Source organism: Pempheris klunzingeri, chromosome 15 (genome assembly GCF_042242105.1).
Source record: "Pempheris klunzingeri isolate RE-2024b chromosome 15, fPemKlu1.hap1, whole genome shotgun sequence".
Taxonomy (NCBI): Eukaryota; Metazoa; Chordata; class Actinopteri; order Acropomatiformes; family Pempheridae; genus Pempheris; species Pempheris klunzingeri.
In genome coordinates this window covers 740,082-759,277 of record NC_092026.1, presented here as the reverse complement: position 1 = coordinate 759,277, position 19,196 = coordinate 740,082, and the positions used below count along the sequence as shown (strand labels likewise).

The window sequence follows — 19,196 nt, the reverse complement described above, 5'->3', positions numbered from 1 at the left end:
CACGACAGTAAGTCCAGTTTTATTCTGTGACTGCAGGAAACTTTAAAAGGTCAATTAAAGTTAAAGAAGTTAAAGCTCCAAACAAAGTGCTGATCTGATGTTTAAACAGGTTTCATTTGTTCTCTAGAGGCTCTTTTTACAGCTGCACAGTTATAAAAGTTAAGTAACCAGAGAAAATTGGATAATGATGGCAGGAATGAACACATGAGCTGAGAGATCAACGAAAAGCTTCATCACTAAAACTCTTCATTCAGTATCTTTACTGTTCAGCCAAAATCTAAACTTTCATCCATAAAGCAGTTTAGTTTGTGAGAGTAACGATTCAGGCAAAGGCAAAAATCCTGTTTTTCTCAATGGGGTTTGGTTCAGTTCGTCACTGCTGAGTTCACGTGCTGGTGCTTCATGCTGTGTGAATACTGGAAATCAATTTGTCATCATCTTTGGAAGTGGAACCAGATTACAGATTGAAGCCAGTGAGTACTGATGTAGATTATAAACACAGTTTCTATGGAGCATCTTTAAAGTAGAATGTGAAAAGTTTTATAGAAAAAAAACATGCAAAACCCAAATAGAGAGAAATGTTGGATATTAGGAATATGAAATATAGACTAGATATCCTCTGTGCGTCTTTGATCTATTACAAGTTTGTTTTTATCCAGATAATCTCAGTTTGAATGGGCACTGACTGTAATCCAGGCTGGTGTCTTTTATCAGGCTGATATCGCTGCATCACATTATCGACCTGGATGACAAATCCACCACTCTGAACATCTAATCTGATCTAATCTAATCTGATCTGATCTGATCTATATCTGTATGATCTTCTTTAACTACACATCTAGTCTGACGTACTTTCTGCCTGAATCACACAGATTGTTGAACTGATGACTTTCCCTTCGGTCGACTCTTTGTTTGAATTGTTGGAGAAGCTGTTGACAGATTTGCTCACTTAATGAGCTCAGAACTGTTTCCCAGCAGAAACTCTCTGCTGGTTAATATTTCCCACAAGTTTCTGCTTTCAGATTCCAAAACATAAAGTGTGTTTGCAGACTGTTGGTTCTTTTCTGAAAGTGTTTGCTGTTTATTTGCCTCGGTGCCGTTTGTGTGCTGAGGCTGCTCACTGTGTGACTGTTAACAAGATCATCTTTGGCAGCGGCACCAAACTTCATGTTGACGCCAGTAAGTTCAGTTCTTTTCATTCTGTGGTGAAAATCTGAAATATGTTTCCTGCTTTACATCTTGATGGTTAATTTACTCCATTAGTTGTTGATGACTGGTGTCACTGGAGTCGCCTGAAGTCGGTGCAGTGCACGTAGTTATTGTTCCCATCAGATCCACTGTGTGACTACTGGAGGGAACGTGAAACTAATTTTTGGAGAAGGAATCAAAGTAATTACAGAATCCAGTGAGTATAAATAATTCTCATCGGATCAAATTAACACGCATTTGTTGGCTGTTTATGTCCAAGTATTATTAGCTTTTGACTCGAGCTAAAATAAAAACGGCTATGCTGGAAGTATTTGCTCATTTAAAACGTTGTCGGAGTATTTTCATCTGATGTGGCTAAAATAATTGGATTTGTTTGGAATTCAGAATGAAAATGATGATTTATAATGTCGATGTACTTTGGTGTCATTCTTGAGAACATCGTGGCGTCGGCGTAGTGTTGACTACAGTTTCTTTCCCCTCTGACATTTATTAACTATTATGAGAGAGACATTATCTCTAAAATACAAATATAATGCTGAAAAAAGTATCTGCACATGATGCACTTAAATCTGACGAGTTTTTGTTGTGAGCGGAAACATTGTGTGACTGGTTCTGGGGCAACACGGAAAATATTTTTCGGGGAAGGAATCAAACTAACTGTGGAAGCCAGTGAGTAATTTAACCTTTAATCATGGTTTCAGCTTTTTTAGTTAGTGCCTGAGCAGCTCTCAGCACAGAGAGTGTTTTCATTGATCACAGAAGGTAAAGATCACACTAAAAGACAGCAAAACATGAATTGCCCTCAAATTATGAGGAAACATAAATCGGGTTCCTGTCATAACATGATGGAAGAAGGCAAATATAAGTCTGAAGTCAAACTAAAAACCCATCAGGACAATTACAGGCAAAATGTTTACAGTCTAACGATCACTGGTTACATTCAAACACAGGAAGCAGCTTCACCGGATCATTCAGGGAGGATGCACATGATCATTTAAAGTAGATGTGTTTTGTCTTTAATCACACACTTCTGTGTCATAAAAAGGGAACTATATTAGTTTTATCTTTAAATGTTTCATACCAATTCAAATTAGACTTTCTGTTCGTATCAATAAACGCATTCAGTCGCCTTCAAAAGTCCAACTGTGGTTTATGTGACTGAGTTTCTTAGAGTGTGACGAACTCTGGAGCTGCTAAACTCATCTTTGGCTCAGGCACTAAACTGACAGTTGTTCTCAGTAAGTACATTTCGTATATATCATCTACTTTAAAAGATTTTAGGACATTTTAGTCACTCAAATATCCACTGAAAGCTCAAACACAAATATTAGAAATAACCAAATGAGGTTAATGGTATAAAACCTCGTCTCTCTGGTTTGTTGCCTTTTGATAATAATTAAAAAAACTAAAACTGAAACATGTTCACCAAAAGACGGGCTTTTACCTGATAAGAGCAATGTAACATGAAAACACATTTGTTTGTAGCTTCTGTTTTCAGCTAAGCTAACCTTGCTAAGCTAATCCACGTAGTAATTGTTCAGATCAGATCCACTGTGTGACTGGTGGAGGACAAAACTTTAAACTCGTTTTTGGCAAAGGAACCAAACTAATCGTAGAAAGCAGTGAGTATTAAGAATTATATATATATATATATATATATATATATATATATATATATATATATATATATATATATATATATATATATATATATAAATCAAATTGATTAGTTGTATATTTAATTTAATTTGTCAGCATATACCTGTTTACATATTTAATTATTATTTGGTCTACTAAACACTTGTTGACGGTTCAGTTCCAGTAAGAAAAATTGCAAAGACACTACAAAAATGTATATTAAGTAAAAATGTTATATCTTGAGTTGGACTCATGTCCTACTTAATTCCCCAAAAACTGCATTTCTTAGATGTTTTTAACGTGATGGAAGCAAAATAATATGTTAATTTGCAAACATTTCTAAGATATTTGACATTTATTCAGCCACAAGTCATGTTCACTAGTTGATGCCAGTATGGAAAAATGATAACGGTCTGCTGCAGCTTTTTAGAAATTCAACATAAACTAAATCGTTTATTGATAACTGTATGGATAGAGGGTTCTGTTGGGTCATACATAATCATTATTTCTAGTCCGTCAGGAAAAGTACAGCTGTTTGCAGACGATGTGATTACATTTGTTCTAGTGAGGGTCTTTACGCTGTTTTTGTTGAGAGAATAAACACTGTGTGACTGGGACGGGAAACCGGAAAATAATTTTTGGGGAGGGCATGAAAGTGATCGTGGAGGACAGTAAGTTCAATTAAATTATCATTATTATAAATTATGTAAGTTTCTTGAATTATTAAGTCAATACGTACGCTGATTACTGATGTCAGCAAAAACCTTATATCCCCACTTAAGTGATTTTGATACTTTAAGAGAAATGGGGGGGGGTCTTAATCTATAATTGCTAAAGTTTTAACACCTTAAAACAATTGTTAAAGCTTTTTGGCTAATTAAAAAATCCACTGACATCGACTACCAAAAGAGACATCAGAATTTATTTTTTTGATAATGATTATGTTTAATCTAACAGAACCCTGTATCCATGCAGTCATCAACAGTCGGTCAGTAAAAGTACAGCTGTTTGCAGATGATGTGATTAAATTTGTTATAGTGAGGGTCTTTTTGTTGAGAGGATAAACACTGTGTGACTAGGACGGGAACCCAGAAAATAATTTTTGGGGAGGGCATCAAACTGATCGTGGAGGACAGTAAGTTCAATAAAATTTTCATTATTATAAATTATGTACGTTTCTTGAATTATGTCCACAGTGGATATACAAAAGTCAATAAGCTGATTACAAATGTCAGCAAAAACCTTATATCCCCACTTAAGTGATTTTGATACTTCAAGATAAATTGGGGGGGGGGGGGTGTCTTAATCTATAATTGCTATAATAATTGCAGTCATTAAAAGTACAGCTGTTTGCAGACGATGTGATTGAATTTGTTATAGTGAGGGTCTTTTTGTTGAGAGGATAAACACTGTGTGACTGGGACGGGAAACTGGAAAATAATTTTTGGGGAGGGCATGAAAGTGATCGTGGAGGACAGTAAGTTCAATCATTTTCATTCATATTATAAATGATCTCAGTTTATTGAATTGGATCCAAAATAAAAGCCCATCAGAAGACAAATATCCGCTTTGTCCTGTCTATTCCCAGTTGATTCCTGCAGAGAACTGAACTCTCTGCACTTTTAGCCTTCCATTTTATTCATTTTGATTGTGCAGCAAATTAAATCTTAAGTACACAAGGTCATTACAATGAGAAATAAATATTTCCTTATGTATTAATGAACTTACTTGCATAGTATTGCTGTTTACTGATGCATTGGATCGTGATTACATAATTTTTAATATTCTACAATGTAAGTCAGAGGGACATTTCATTTCAATCATACAGAACAGTAATTTTAACATTTCAGTAATTATAAATGGTGGATGCTTTGTTAGTTATTTGTAGTAAGAGAAGTCAACCTGTTTAACGACATTAATTCATGACTGTTCCACTGACTCACTGAGTAACTGACCTTATAAATGAAGTACAGAAAATGGTAGTTAAGTTAAATAATGCTCCTAAAGTTTGTGCTCCTACATTGATGGTTTATTGGCCCCTTTTTGTTTGACGCTTCAGAAAGTCACCTTAGACATGAGGTTTAGGTCACTGGATTTCTTATTGTGTGAATGGTTATGGGAACAAGATCATCTTTGGCTCTGGCACAAGACTGCAAGTCGAACTGAGTAAGTTATTTTATTCATTTGTAAGAAAAATGTTTGATCTGAATTCAGCATCTGTTCGCTGTTTATACACCAGCAACTTATATACGTTAAACAAACTATAGATAAACTTTTTATTTGCACAAAAACAGGACGTTAAACTCCCTTTGACTATGAAACTGTTACGTTTTGTAAATTTGATTTCCTCTGTGTACATATTTATGATAGCACTTTAATTTCTTTAGTCATATGAAGCTTTACTCGCCATTAAATTCAGTTCCCTTTAAGCCAAATAAGAATTTCTGTGAAGATATCATTTGCGTAGCATCTTTTTGAATATAAAAAGTGTAGCTTCAGGAGGATATGATCTCTGGGTTTATGCAGTTGGGTTTCTCATTGTGTGACTAGCTATGGAGACTCTAAACTCGTCTTCGGTTCAGGCATAAAAGTGAGAGTTGAATCAAGTAAGTTATTTCATTTATTTGCAAGAAATGGTGGTTGACCTACCAAAACTCTCTAAACTCAGCATTTTCACCTGGTGTTACACCAGCAGCAGCTTACATGTACAAATACAACTCGTTAGATAAAGTTAAGACAAGCTTTTAACCCTCTCATGACCTCTAGTAGTTGTTTAATGTCTGAGAAGCTATGCTACTGTTTATGCATTCATTCCTTGAAATTTGAGTCAGTGATTCTCAAGCCTAAATAAGGAAAAAGTGCATATTACTGATCTCGGGATTCATGTAGTTATGTTTCCTGTTGTGTGACTGACTATTCAAATGCAAAGCTCATCTTTGGTTCTGGCACCAAACTCATAGTTGGAGCAGGTAAGATATTTCTCTAATTTGTGAAGATGATGGTTGATCTAATTAAACTGGATTCAGCATTTTTAATCAGGTTCTAAAGTGGCTGAAAGCTGCTTCTGCTTAAGTAACAAAAACCCAAATGAACCTTAACTTTGAATGAAAACATTTTATATTTAAATAAGATGGGAATATATTTAAATCACTTGGTTAATATAAGTTGAATAACTCCAGTAGAAGCAGTCTATGTCTTTGACCTCAGGGTTTGTATAGTTTGGTTTCTCCACGCCTCGTCTTTGGTTCTGGCACAAAACTGACGGTTCAATTAAGTAAGTTACTTCATTTTCAATATACAGTCAATCTAATGTTACATGTAGTCATGCTTGTGCTCCCATGCATTTATTTTGATGCAATCCTAATAAGAACCTTAATAAAAATGTAAATAGATCCACTGTGCGACTTCTTCAGTGGGATATAGGCTGATTTTTGGAAAAGGGACGAAACTAACAGTCGAAAACAGAATCAGCTAAGTTATTAAAGGGCAAAATAAGTAATGATCTGAAAATTCTGACATTTAAGCATCATAACAGATCTAATGACATATTTTGATGATGATGAAACCATTTCCAAACTCTTTGTATATTTGAATTAACCATCTTCAACTGAAAACAAGGCTGTTTTGATAAACTAGTTTGATGGTCAATAGAAAAAGTCAATATTGAAATTTAACATTAACAACAATAACATTCAAAAATATGGGTATAAAGACACAAATCGTAATGGCATTTACCCAAACGTAATATTTATTAAGTAGAAAATGTTGCTGAGAATTATTATTAAAGCCAGTTTTCAAACACAATTGTTTGCAGATGATGCGATTTAGTTCGTTACTGTTTCCCCTTTAGATTTTGTCCAAGATGAAAATAAAATCTGTAACAGATTCTTTAAAAGAGCCTATTTTAATAAACTTTTTGGGGAGGGATTGTTGAGGATCAGAGACTATTGCTAATGCTAGAACAGTTCGTAGTTATTGTACAGATCAGATCCACTGTGTGACTACTTCAGGATCAAACTGGAAACTTATTTTTGGAGAAGGAACCAAGCTGTTTGTAGAGAGCAGTGAGTAGAAATACTAAAATAAGTAAAAGTTTATGACTTTGTTCTAACACGTGCTATTACTTAGAAAGGTGTAATTCATGTTCAAGCCACATCATAGATACAACAGATTGAATTTTATTTTTAATGTACACACTAAACAACAGCTATTAATCATCTCGAGGTTTAAAACATGAATACTGTTGTTTTATGGATGTTATCACTGCTGGAAGTCAGAGATACAGCTGTAATATTTTAGGAAGACATTTGATGGTGTTTGTCAGTAATAGAAACCATCAAACCTACAGCTAAGAGTAGAATAAGTTTAAAAATTAAGCTGTTTAAAGACAATGCGACTAAATTCATGACTGTGAGTCATGAAAGGAATGAGGCTGACTATTGAGGCTGGTTTATTAGTATATTATGGTATATTTATGGGGTCAGACCCAATGTGGGGTCCTTTGATATGTAAAATATTCTGGAGCTGGTTTTCTGGAAGGTTGAAGGAAATTAATTAACTAGAAAAACTAACTGAGGCCAGTTAATATTATATTATATATTATATTAAAATATTCCATTTTTGTCATATTCTAATTTCTCAATAGAACAATATACTTTTGCTGTAATGAAAATCTTCCTTGCAGCAGTTATGATGAAAACAAAAACATAACCATGATGGTTGATGGCAGTTCTCTAGAGATAAACCATTCAAAAGTTGTAGATATTTAAAATCAGTTTTGTCAGTGCTGATGTGAGCTCAGTGTTTCTGTCATTGTTGGTGTCGTGGTGTGACTGACTCTGGACTTAAAAAGATCGTCTTTGGTTCTGGCACTAAACTGACGGTAGAATCCAGTAAGTTTGTTTTATTCATTTAATCTCCTAAAGACTAACGATTAATCTACAATCTCATTCTGCAGTTTCTTCAACTATTTTTCATAAGATTTTAGGATCAGGGGTTAGAATTCATGGGTTTTTACTGTGAGACCAGTTATATAATCGATGAATTATCTCATGATGAGTTATAATAATTATACGAAGAACTTTTTTGCTTTAACTTAGACATCAAGTCTTATTGTATGTTATTAGATGTGTCTTAAGTTTTTCATTCTATTAGAAGGTAAACATACTCCATTGTTAAGTTTGATAATTTAACCAACTGTAACTGTGGTCGGTTTGACTTGAGGTGAAAGGAGACATTAATGTTATGGTGAGATTAGTTTAAGGAATATGTTTTTTTGTAGACATGCAAAAAAGAAAAATTGCCACGGACACAAAATATCCTTTACTATGATATTTTACAGACTTTATACGAGTGTAACTGGATAATTCCTCTAAAGCGCCATTTATATCAGCAGTGATTTCAGCCAACGAGCTTTAAAAGCAGCCAACAGTTTAGGTTTTGGTTCATCGTTTGGTCATTGTGTGAATGTCGGGGGAGGAAAACTTCTGTTTGGCAGTGGAATGACTCTGTTTGTTCAAAGCAGTAAGAAAATTACCTTCTTTGATATTATTTGAAGAGAATCATCATTAGATCACTTCATTCTTTACCGTTAACGTTTTGTCTTGAACTGAATGACTCATTGTTCCCCTTTTAAACAAATGACCTGTGAATAGTCAAAGTTTGCATGAGAGCAAACACATTTTTCAATCTTTCAAAAAAACATTGAAAAAGAATTGAACATCCACATTTTTAGTCTTTCCAAACAAACTGATGACCGAATACAAAGCTCAGGTTTTTGGTTTGGAGTCGAGTGCTGTGTGACTCAATCTGGCTCCAGAAAACTTTCCTTTGGAGCAGGAACCAAACTACTTATTGAAACCAGTGAGTCTCGTTTTTTTTTATCTTTCATTAGAACAAAAACTGTTTCTTTTAAACTCCCCTAAACTTTTTAACTTCCCTTAACTTTGATTTCATACCACACAGTTCATCAGATTGATCCAGAATTTGCTGCTTTTTAAAAAAATATTTTGGGGTTGGGGGGTCGTTGCTCAATGTCTCACCCAAATATTTGCAGACTGATCACCTTTAATCACTAAAACCATCTGACTGTAAACTGAAATCTATTCAGAGAGAACAGACTTAAAGCTTATTAAAATGTGTTACCACCAAACCTACATACACGTTTCACATTTAAACTGACCATTAAATACTTTTGAATTCTTTGGATTTAAAAATGTTGAAGTTCTCTTTAAAACGCCATAAAAACATCTAAAACTATTGGGAGGATTCTGAAACCAAAAATAAAGAAACATGTAGTTTTATTAAATGACATCAGAGTCTCTGAAGGAGCTTCAAAGTTTTCGATCAGCCTCCCTGAACTGTGTGACTTACCAAAAACTCCAGTTTGGACCTGGAACTAAACTCATCGTTCACGACAGTGAGTAAAAACAGTTTAATACATCTGAATCATGAAGCAAAACCACAGCTGATGTTAGAAATATACATATTTGAGTTTTTTATTCTTTTAAATGTCACTACAGCAAAACATTGTATTGTGGGAGGAATTTTAATGCTGCACAAATATCATGATCATGATTGGAGACTGTTCTTCAGCTCCTATGTGAACATTTAAAAAATGTACACGAACAATTAGATATTTGGAAATTGGAGGGATGACACGAACCATTTGAGCAGGACTTATCACTTTTGACTTTTAAACATAACCAACAAATCTATAATTCCTCAAACAGAACTGATTTTGAACTTAATTTTCAATTCCTGAATCGTTGGATCTCTGCGTTGGGTAGTTTGGTCTGAGCTGCTCTTTATGGGAAGAGTCTTTAGATAACGCCGTATAAATAAAAAACTGATTGATTGAACACGGAAATATTTCCACTAAGATGTGAAGACATCAGTAAAGGTCAGGATTCTTTTGTCGGCCTTCATTTTTAGTTGACAACATGAACTCAATCTCAGTTTAGCCGCTCAGTGACTTTATGTTGCAAAGTTTCTCAGTGTGTGAATGACGGGACGGGAAGGCTGGTGTTTGGACGAGGAACTGAGCTGAAAATACAAAACAGTAAGATTTTCATTAACCAGGTCAAATTAAATCAATCAATCAGTGAATAAAAATGATTTTTGTGTTTTAACACTCATATGAGCACGTTTTCGACGACGTAATACTTGATGATTTCATTAATTCATTCTTTTTGAAGAATTCTTCTAATAAGACAATAATATAAGATAATAAGTCCTTATTAGGCAAAAACTTAAATGAAACCGTGCAGTTGTGAAGTCTTCCAAGCTTTAGTCTTTGTGAAGGAGAATCTAAGTTATCGATCTACCTTCCTGAACTGTGTGGCTTCATCTGGTTACCAAAAACTCCTGTTTGGATCAGGAATTAAACTCATCGTCCGTAACAGTGAGTAAAAACTGTTTGTGGGGATAAACAAGCCTGCAGCATTCTGTAAATCATCACATTTAACTTCATCTTATATGAACAAGATGAAATAGTGGGGGATTATTTATTACTTTAGTATCTTGTGGGAAAAGCGTAATAACGTACGTAAAGTTTTCATCAGTTCTTATGTGATGAGTTATTGATCAGCCTTCCTGAACTGTGTGACTACAAGCAGTTACCAAAAACTCCTGTTTGGATCAGGAATCAAACTCATCGTCCATAACGGTGAGTAAAAACTGTTCATAAAAACGTTAAAATCCAGTTAAAGAGACCTGTTGTGAATAAAAACAAGTAGCTGGATTGGCGGTTATTAAAGGTAGATGTAGAAAAGAAAAAGAACGAACGCAGATGTTTAACAGTTTAATGTGAACAGAACTAAAACACATCAGATAATAATACAGTTCAGTGTAATGGAGACAACAACCAATAGTGACTTATGTAAAAATAAATGCATTAAATGAAGCTCGTGTCTCATCCTCAATAATACTTATTACCACATTACATTATTTTATCCTTTTATCAGTTCAAGACTGTTCACTAAACTGCTTTTTATAGCTTTCATTAATTTGGCGAGTGATATATATAGAATGACATCATCAGCATACGTCTTTATGCTGACATGTCCACCGTTTAGTCATCCCTGATATATTTATATTATATTCTCTAGTCTTCTGATTTGTCTGACTGCTTCAGTGAGTTATTCCACTCAAATGGTAAAAATCAGTGTAGAATTTATGTGTTTGAAACTGTTGTGCTGCTGACTGACGAGCAACTGGATTTATAAACATTCATTTAAACAGCAAAATAAATCTATTCATTGTTTCATCATCAACTGGGGGCTTTGAATTAATGTTGATCCCAGATTTAACATTTTAATATGTATGAGAGCGAACTGAGGAAAAACAACCTTTAAGGCTTTGCTTTGGTCAGTTAATGGTTTGGTCCATGAATTTATGATTTGATTCACATTTAATCATAATCTAATGTAAAGGGGGGGGTTAAGGTTTAAAATTCAGAGATTCTGTTACTCCTGTATTTGCACATACATGTGACACTGTGTGAAGTATTCAGCCAACAAGCTGATTTTTGGATCTGGTACAAAGCTGACAGTTCACACCAGTAAGTCTCTTTATCTGCTCAACAGATCATTTTAATGTTTGTTAAATCTTTAATTAATATATGAAGTAATCAGAGTAGCTTTATTTCATCAGGGCTCACAAGAACAAATATCAGTGTTAACATAAGTTTGTTTTTAAGTTCAGCTTAAGTAGACTTTTCCTGTTTGACAGGTTTCAATGTTCATTAATCCCAAACGTATGACTGCAGCTTCCATTAATTTAATTTATATTTAATCTATAAGTAAAATCAACACATTTCCTACTAATGTAAAGACTGTGGTTACATTTCAGTGAGCGAGGTGCATTAATGTTTACTAATTATTACAGCAGTAGATTGTTGAGTGATAGTTTATTATCTTTCTGAGATTATTGGATGTTTAATTTTATTGAGTTTAAACAAAGAATTCAGAAGCTCAGATGTTTTCGAGCTGATGACATTCACAGTGTGAATGACGCTGCACGCAAACTCATCTTTGGGAAAGGATCTACACTCTTTGTGCAGTCTAGTAAGAGCAAAGAAACATTTTCATATTTTTTTTTTTCATGGCACTAAGATCATTTTCTGTCTAATAAGTTTCTAAGAGCAAAGTTCTTGTTAGAGCATCATAGAATAGATTCAATTCTGTTAAATGGGAAAACCCTCAAAATGTCAGCAGTGAAGGGAACAATCTTTAATATAGTTATTAGAAAATATATATTTCACTTTGTGGAACAATATCAAACCCAAAATCTCCAACTTGGACAAAATCAGGATTTTACCTTTAACTGTTCATACACGTCGTCTCTAAACTGACTTCAATTATTTTAAATGTCACGAGAACAAAATGTTGTATTGTGTTCTCAGAAAATTATCCTCTGGAAAATACTGTGCCAGTTCTTTTACGACTTTGGGTGCTCCAAACTTTTTCAATGGGAACCCATGAATGAGCACTTCTTCCTGCTGGATTAGATACTGAAAATCTAAAACCTTACAAAAGTTTGAGGTTCCTGTAAAAATGTCCTGAATCAGTCGTCCCGCTGAGTGACTTCACGTGATGAAGCGTCTCGGTGTGTGAATGACGGGACTCAGCGGCTGATCTTTGGAGGAGGAACTGAGCTGAAAATACAAAACAGTAAGATTAAAGGGATCAATCAGTGGCAGCTCGCTAATTAACTGTTTCCACAAGTCTGAAACAACATAATCAATATCGTTAATGATCTTTTATGACACTTGAATTCAACAAAACCAGCTGAATATTGCTGCTATAATCCATATAAATGATCAGTCATCTCTAAGAACTGTGGTCCTGAAGCTCCAGATCATGATCGGGGCATAAATCAGTCTAATGAAGTGTTAAATAGAGGAAACACAGTGGAAGTGAGAAGACGACAGAAGTGGTCGTGTTCTTGTCGAAGCTCTCTCAGATGTGTGACTCAGACTGGAGCACAAAAGATCTTGTTTGGATCAGGAATCCACGTCTCAGTAGAAACGAGTGAGTCCAGTTTCTATTCATTCAGCAGCCGATCACTTTACACTGTTAGATAATCAGTTGAACAGTAAGTTAATTTGACCCAAAGCCTAATTTAGATGTTGTTTTATTCACCATGACATCATTCTTTGAACATACATTTATATCACAAGCAGGAAGTGGAAAATAAATAATTGTTAATACTTAAACTTTTACAGACCTTGAAAACACACAGGGAATGTAAAATATCATATAAAATGTCCAAAACTACACGATCCTTTACGTCAGTTTACCAATATAACATGACATTTTGTTGTTTTTACACTTCACATATTTTACATTTCTCACATGGATAAAGTGCTTAAATGTGGTGAATGTACAAAATGTGAAACGCTGAAAAGTGACTCATGTGATAAAGGCTCCTGTAAACAGTAAGAAATACATGTAATTACCATTGACATCACTTGGTATAACTTGACTTCACTTCATTAACCGGCCAAAGATACGACACATTTTTACAAACACATTTTCATTTCCTGATCGAGTCTCAACCTTTAAAAATAGTCACAGATCAAACTCTCCTAAAATGGATCCGATGAGCTGGAACGTGCTGGTTACCAGTGAGCGGTTAGTTCAAAGTCTTAAAGCACGTCACCACTGATGGTGGAAGCGACAGGACTGATGTGGTGATAAACAGCAAGAATTCCAAACGTACTGAAGATTACAGACCACACTAAATGTAGACGGTGTAACACATAAAGTAATAATATTATATTATAAAGATACATAAATATGTGTATATAATATGTTTTCAGTATCAAAGGTCCTCCAGTGGATTTTTAATGCTGCAAATGTGTGAGTAGAAATAAGGAGCTCATGTTTGGAATGAGTTGTTTCATCGTCGGGTATTTTATAACATGACTGTTGACCTGGTTGGTAAATTTAAAAGCATAATTATTGGTGATTATCTTTGAGGTTTAATGTTCAGGCTCCCGTAGAAATTAAACATTTTAAACGAGCACTCAATAAATAAAATGTGTGATAAAACATTTAACGTAATAAAGTGATCTATCTGTAAACTGAAGCTGAACATTAGCAGAAATATGAATATTCACTTCGTAACACAAAGAAAGTATTTAACATCTTTGTTGGCACCAAAACGTCTGTAAATGATTGATTAAAGTGAATCCCTGCTGATCGGTGGAACGTAAACTGGTCAGGGACAAAATAAGGACGTCACTTCCTGTCATTTGTTTTCGTTTGACTTATAAAAGACTGGAAAATAAAGAAAATCATTGACAGAGAACTAAATGTCTTATTTAAACAAGCAGCCGTAGTTGAATAGGTGTTGAACATCATTATGCTACCAGAGGAATCAGAGTGTGAATAACAACATCAGGATGGTGTTTGGAGCTGGACTCCAGCTTCTGATCACGACCAGTGAGTGAGTCTGAAGTCAGCTTGGACGTTTGTTCGTGTTTAGTTTTGTTCAGTCTTTTTTTACATCAAAGTAAAAAAGCTTTTAAATTAAACACCACGATGGAACATTTCCATGTCTAACTGCCACCATTCAAAGGTTTAACATCATGTTGATGTTTCATATTTCACAGCAGATTAAATGTACAAACATCAAATATTAAACCAAACTTATATTTGTTCTCTGGAGGTAAAGTTCAGGTAGAAAAGGTGCTTTAAAGCAAGTCTTGCGGCGACACTGATATTAAGATCATTTTACTTTTCCATTATGTCTCATGTGTTTGTAGCCTCTTAATTATTGATTATCAGTAAATCAGAAGACGATCAGAACTCTGTGTTAAAGCAGCGCGCTGGTTTTTGTAATTTGTTTATTTCCTGTGTGAATGGCAACAACCTCAAAATCACCTTTGGATCAGGAGTCAGAGTGTTTGTGTTGTCAAGTAAGAATCATCAACATTAACACATCTGACCATTATTTGGACATTTATTGATCTTAATAATAATAATAATCTTAATCTTAATAATGCTGAAGTGATTTTCTTTTTCTCTATGTGCTTCTTTGTCATTAGTTAAAACATTTAAATTATATCTGAGACTTAAACGTTGATGCAGAAAGTAGAAACACTTCAATAAGATACTCAAAACTGTTATTAACATATGAAAATACTGAAATATTCTGGAAAATAGCAGAATTATTCATTTAATTTGTTCTGACGTTTTAATTCAGACACATAATAATAAAAAATATCTGATCACATTTTTTTTTTTTTTGTTAAACTGAGAAAAATATCATTTTCAATATTGTACAATTCAAAAAGCCTTAATAATAATTACGGCTTAAACGATATTTTCAGACTGTTTAACAACTTCAGCGCTCGTTGTTTCCAAACTGCAGTTTATTTATTCTGAAACGTATCAACGAACAGAGCAGCCGTTATCGTCCAACACAGTAACGATGTGTGACACAACTCGGAGGCAACAGATTGATATTCGGTGCAGGAACTAAACTTCAGGTTGAAGAAAGTGAGTCAAGAATTTTAACACATTTCAAATGTCAGTGCTGAACTAATATAATCTACAACACTAAAACTAAGAATAATACCAAACCTCATGATTGTGTATTTGCATCAGATGGATGAAAAATAGACTTCAGCGTATTTTTATTTTTACATTTTTCATCATTTCACACATGAAATCATACAGTCAGTGTGGAGAACATACAGATGTTTAACAAGTGTGAAGGAACACTCAGCACATTTTCCCATTTGTTACACAGTTCTGTGCCAAAGAAGCCAACAACGTGACACAAAATCCTGATTTGAAAATGATTTTATTGATTTGAAAATGATTTTATTGCTTCTGCTATCAGTACTGCGTCCATAGCGACACTGTGTTATTCAGAAACAACAGAACGCACTAATCAGGATCTAATATTCAACAAAGCCTTGTGTTATCTCCATATATGATAAATCAGTATTCAGGGGAAGAAAAGTTCCCTCCATCAGCTCTTCGATACGATCAATCAGTGCCGTCGTATTGAACATTGATGTAAAGTGCCAGTAAAACGATGAAATGGATAAAAATGAAGTTAAACTTCCTGGTGGGACCAATGAAGAAATATCTTGTTTTATATCTTCTGATTCTTCAGGTTGAGCTTCTAAAAACGTCTGATTTGATTTAACTGTTGAAGATTTGAAGTGTGGTAGTTTCTGAGTGTGTCTCCGTCACGGTGGCTCCGTCGGTGGACTCACTTCTGTTTGATGTACTTCAGGTTGCTTTTCTCTTCGTGTCTGTTCAGTAAGAAAAAAAAACTTCCTCCGATCTCGACGTTTTAAGATTGTTCCTGTGTGTTGATGAGTTTATGTCCTTTGTTTCTCAGAGCAGACGTTCAATCCGTCCTACTACAAACTGGAAACGGACTCCGTCTCGGCGTGCCTGGCCACTGGTTTCACCAAACACGACGCAACAGCAAGCAATGATATTTTCTCTGAGACGGTGCCCAGCCGGATCTCTGGAGACTCCCTGTTCAACCAGGTGGCCCTGTTAAAACCAGCGGACCAAGAAAAATGTGAGAAAGGTGAGTGTGAGCGATCTTAATTTGTATTATTATTGAATGACAGTAAAGGATTATAATCTCAAAATGGTGTTAAAGGAATTCAGAATTTAAAAAAGACATTAATTAATGTAATCATCATACATAGATTCAGGAGGGAAGGAAAATGAAACTGGAAAAACCTGAAATGGAACATTACAAAAGTAAAAAAGTATAAAACTGTTTGGAAGTCCTTAAAAACCGTGTTTAGCGGTTGGCGCTCTTTCTAAACGATGGCGTGCTGAACGTGGTTGTGGCGCCTTCGTCAGAACTAATCCTGACTCGTTGTGTCTGATTTGTTCCAGAGGATGCTGACTCTGGTTCGTGTGACGAAACTCTGGAGAAAGGTTTGTACTGAATCTGACTTCACAAATGATTTGTGGTTTAAAAAGCTCCGTCAGTTTGTGGGTTTAATGTTGGATGTGTTTGTCTGAAGATCCGATGGTGAACCTCATGTCGATGACCGTCCTGGGCCTCAGGCTGCTCTTCCTCAAGACCATCGTCTTCAATGTCCTGATGACGTTTCGGCTGTGGATCAGTCAGTGTGAGTACCAAATCACATGACTCACAAATACCTTTAAATTCATACAGCTTAAAGGGTCACTCCGACATTTTTAAACCTGGGCACTACTTTTACCCATTTGGAGTTTAAAATGACTGGAACCAAAACTTTTGGAAGTTATGGAAAGGATCCCTACAGAGAGAGACCTGGAAGATCCTTTTGGTTTAACCACAAACAGCACACACACCAGACTACATTCACTAAAACAGGGATTAGCATCAGCAGCAGACGAGCAGCTTCGGTGCTCTGTGAGCTAAAATGACGTCGTTGGAGTCTGGAGGGTTTGAACACGACGTCAGTTTCTCTTAAAAACAAATAAAACGAGTTTTTGAAAAATTGCCGTTGACTAATTGTTCTGAGGTGGACATAAGTTTGGGATCCGGACGCTCAGGACACTGGATCACTGTGACCTCTGACCTCCACACCCTCTGCAGACTGCAGCCGTCTAGTTCTACTACCTTTTCGTCTCGTGCTGTGCTGAAGTCACCTTTTTAACCTAAACTACCATCCTTTCCAAAACTTTTAAAACCAAAATGCTCACCACGCTTTGGTTTGGAAAAACGTCCAATATTAACATTTCAACAAACAAGAGCATCTTTTGAGTTGCGTTATGGACACATGAAGACTGAATTTTATGCAACATGGTCCACAAGACAAACAGGTCCAGTTGATCCTGATCATCTAAACCACTGATGTGGAGGAGAAACCTAAGGTGAACAAGTTACTACCTGCTCTGCTGTTTGTGACTCACTTATGGAGGCAACAGTGGACATTTAAGGTCCCTTAAGTTCCTCCTCAGTGGATCAGATGTTTGCTCTGTGGCTGATGTGGTTCCCTTTGGATGTTGCTCTGTTGGTACGGAGACAAATGTTCTGTAGATTTTCATCTTGAACCATGAAAAAAAACAATATAAACACTATAATATAAAAATATAAAATAATATAAAACTAATGCATCATGATGCGCTAAAGGATGCAAATCAAATTTAAAGTTAATCAGGTACTGAAATTCCTGAAACATGTAAAAGCTTCAGACTGAATCATTTATTTCACTTTATGTCACTGATTCATATTTTTCTGTCGCCAACTTTTTGTAATTTCTTCCACAATTTGCATCACATTTTAGAGGCTTTGCGACCGTTCATGCTCTAAACTGAAGGAATCTGGAGACTGAAGCTGTTTCAGGTCCCACTGATTAAATCCCGTTCTCATGTTTTATCTTGTAGAAACCCTGCAGAGCTTCACCACGGAAAAGATTCACAGAACTGATCGACGCGATGAAACAACGTCATCGCTCAGCTTCGTTTCTTCTTTCGTCCGACTCTCCTGCATCTGTTCCATGTACAGAACACGTGTGAATATCAAAGCAGCTTGTTAATCTGCTGTCATCCTGCTGTCATCAGCCGTGAAGGCATCTTGTAATACATGTAATTATGTGGAAGTTCTTTTCTTTGTTCCTTTTTCAATGAGCGTTTTGGCTCCTTCTGTCCTGCTGATGTAAATATCACAGATACATTTAACAGTCTGACGTTGATCATCCAGCTTCCTGTAAACCTTTTAAAGCTGCTCTGTGTGACGTTACAATAAAAACTGAAGAAACTGAACGACTTCTCTGACTTTGGCTTTTACTTTACTTCATCTTCTTTACTGACTTTATTAAAGTAAGTGTTGAAGTGGGAACTCCACGTCTGTTCTCCCACAAAGTGATGTTGTGCGTTAGTTTAACCTCAAAGAGGAGAAGCCTTGTTAGACCTCTGATAATAAACCTGTACAACAACACATATCTCACGTTGTCAGTATTTGGGATAGCGCTGCGTTAACAGATCCTTTGTGTTTATGTTCTAAAACTGTTTGGTGTGTTAAAGAGGAAACATTTGTGTCGATCAGTTTATTCGAGCAGCACTTTTCAAACCCCAGAAGCTGGAACACTCACACATACTGTTAGTGTGTAAGAGTCATGGTCCTTCTGTTTTAAGGTTGAACCACAATCTAGGTATGACGAGGGGCCAATGATCTGATCAAACGTGTTATTAACTAGTTTTATTGAACTTTTCTTGTTATAAAAATAGAGGTTTTGTTTTTCAGGTGCACTTCAGGGCCTAAAGTACCTGCAGGTGGAACATGTCGGCACGTTAATGTGCTGCTCTGACGGCCTCTGGCTTTGTGCACGAGACCGAAGGGACGAACTCTGCTGCATCCAATAGAAACGTATG

The 19,196-nt window shown here is 35.5% G+C and overlaps 1 protein-coding gene across 1 annotated transcript in view; it reads left to right on the top strand.

The window, feature by feature from the left end:
- The window catches only part of trdc (T-cell receptor delta constant), a 32,507-nt gene extending 13,920 nt beyond the window's left edge, over positions 1-18,587 (top strand). The window contains exons 2-5 of the mRNA XM_070844752.1: positions 16,210-16,407; positions 16,728-16,769; positions 16,859-16,966; positions 18,210-18,587. Of these exons, the coding sequence (XP_070700853.1) occupies positions 16,210-16,407; positions 16,728-16,769; positions 16,859-16,966; positions 18,210-18,211 (350 nt within the window). The 3' untranslated portion in view covers positions 18,212-18,587. The remainder of the gene's footprint in view (positions 1-16,209; positions 16,408-16,727; positions 16,770-16,858; positions 16,967-18,209) is intronic.
- The last annotated feature ends 609 nt before the right edge of the window (positions 18,588-19,196 follow it).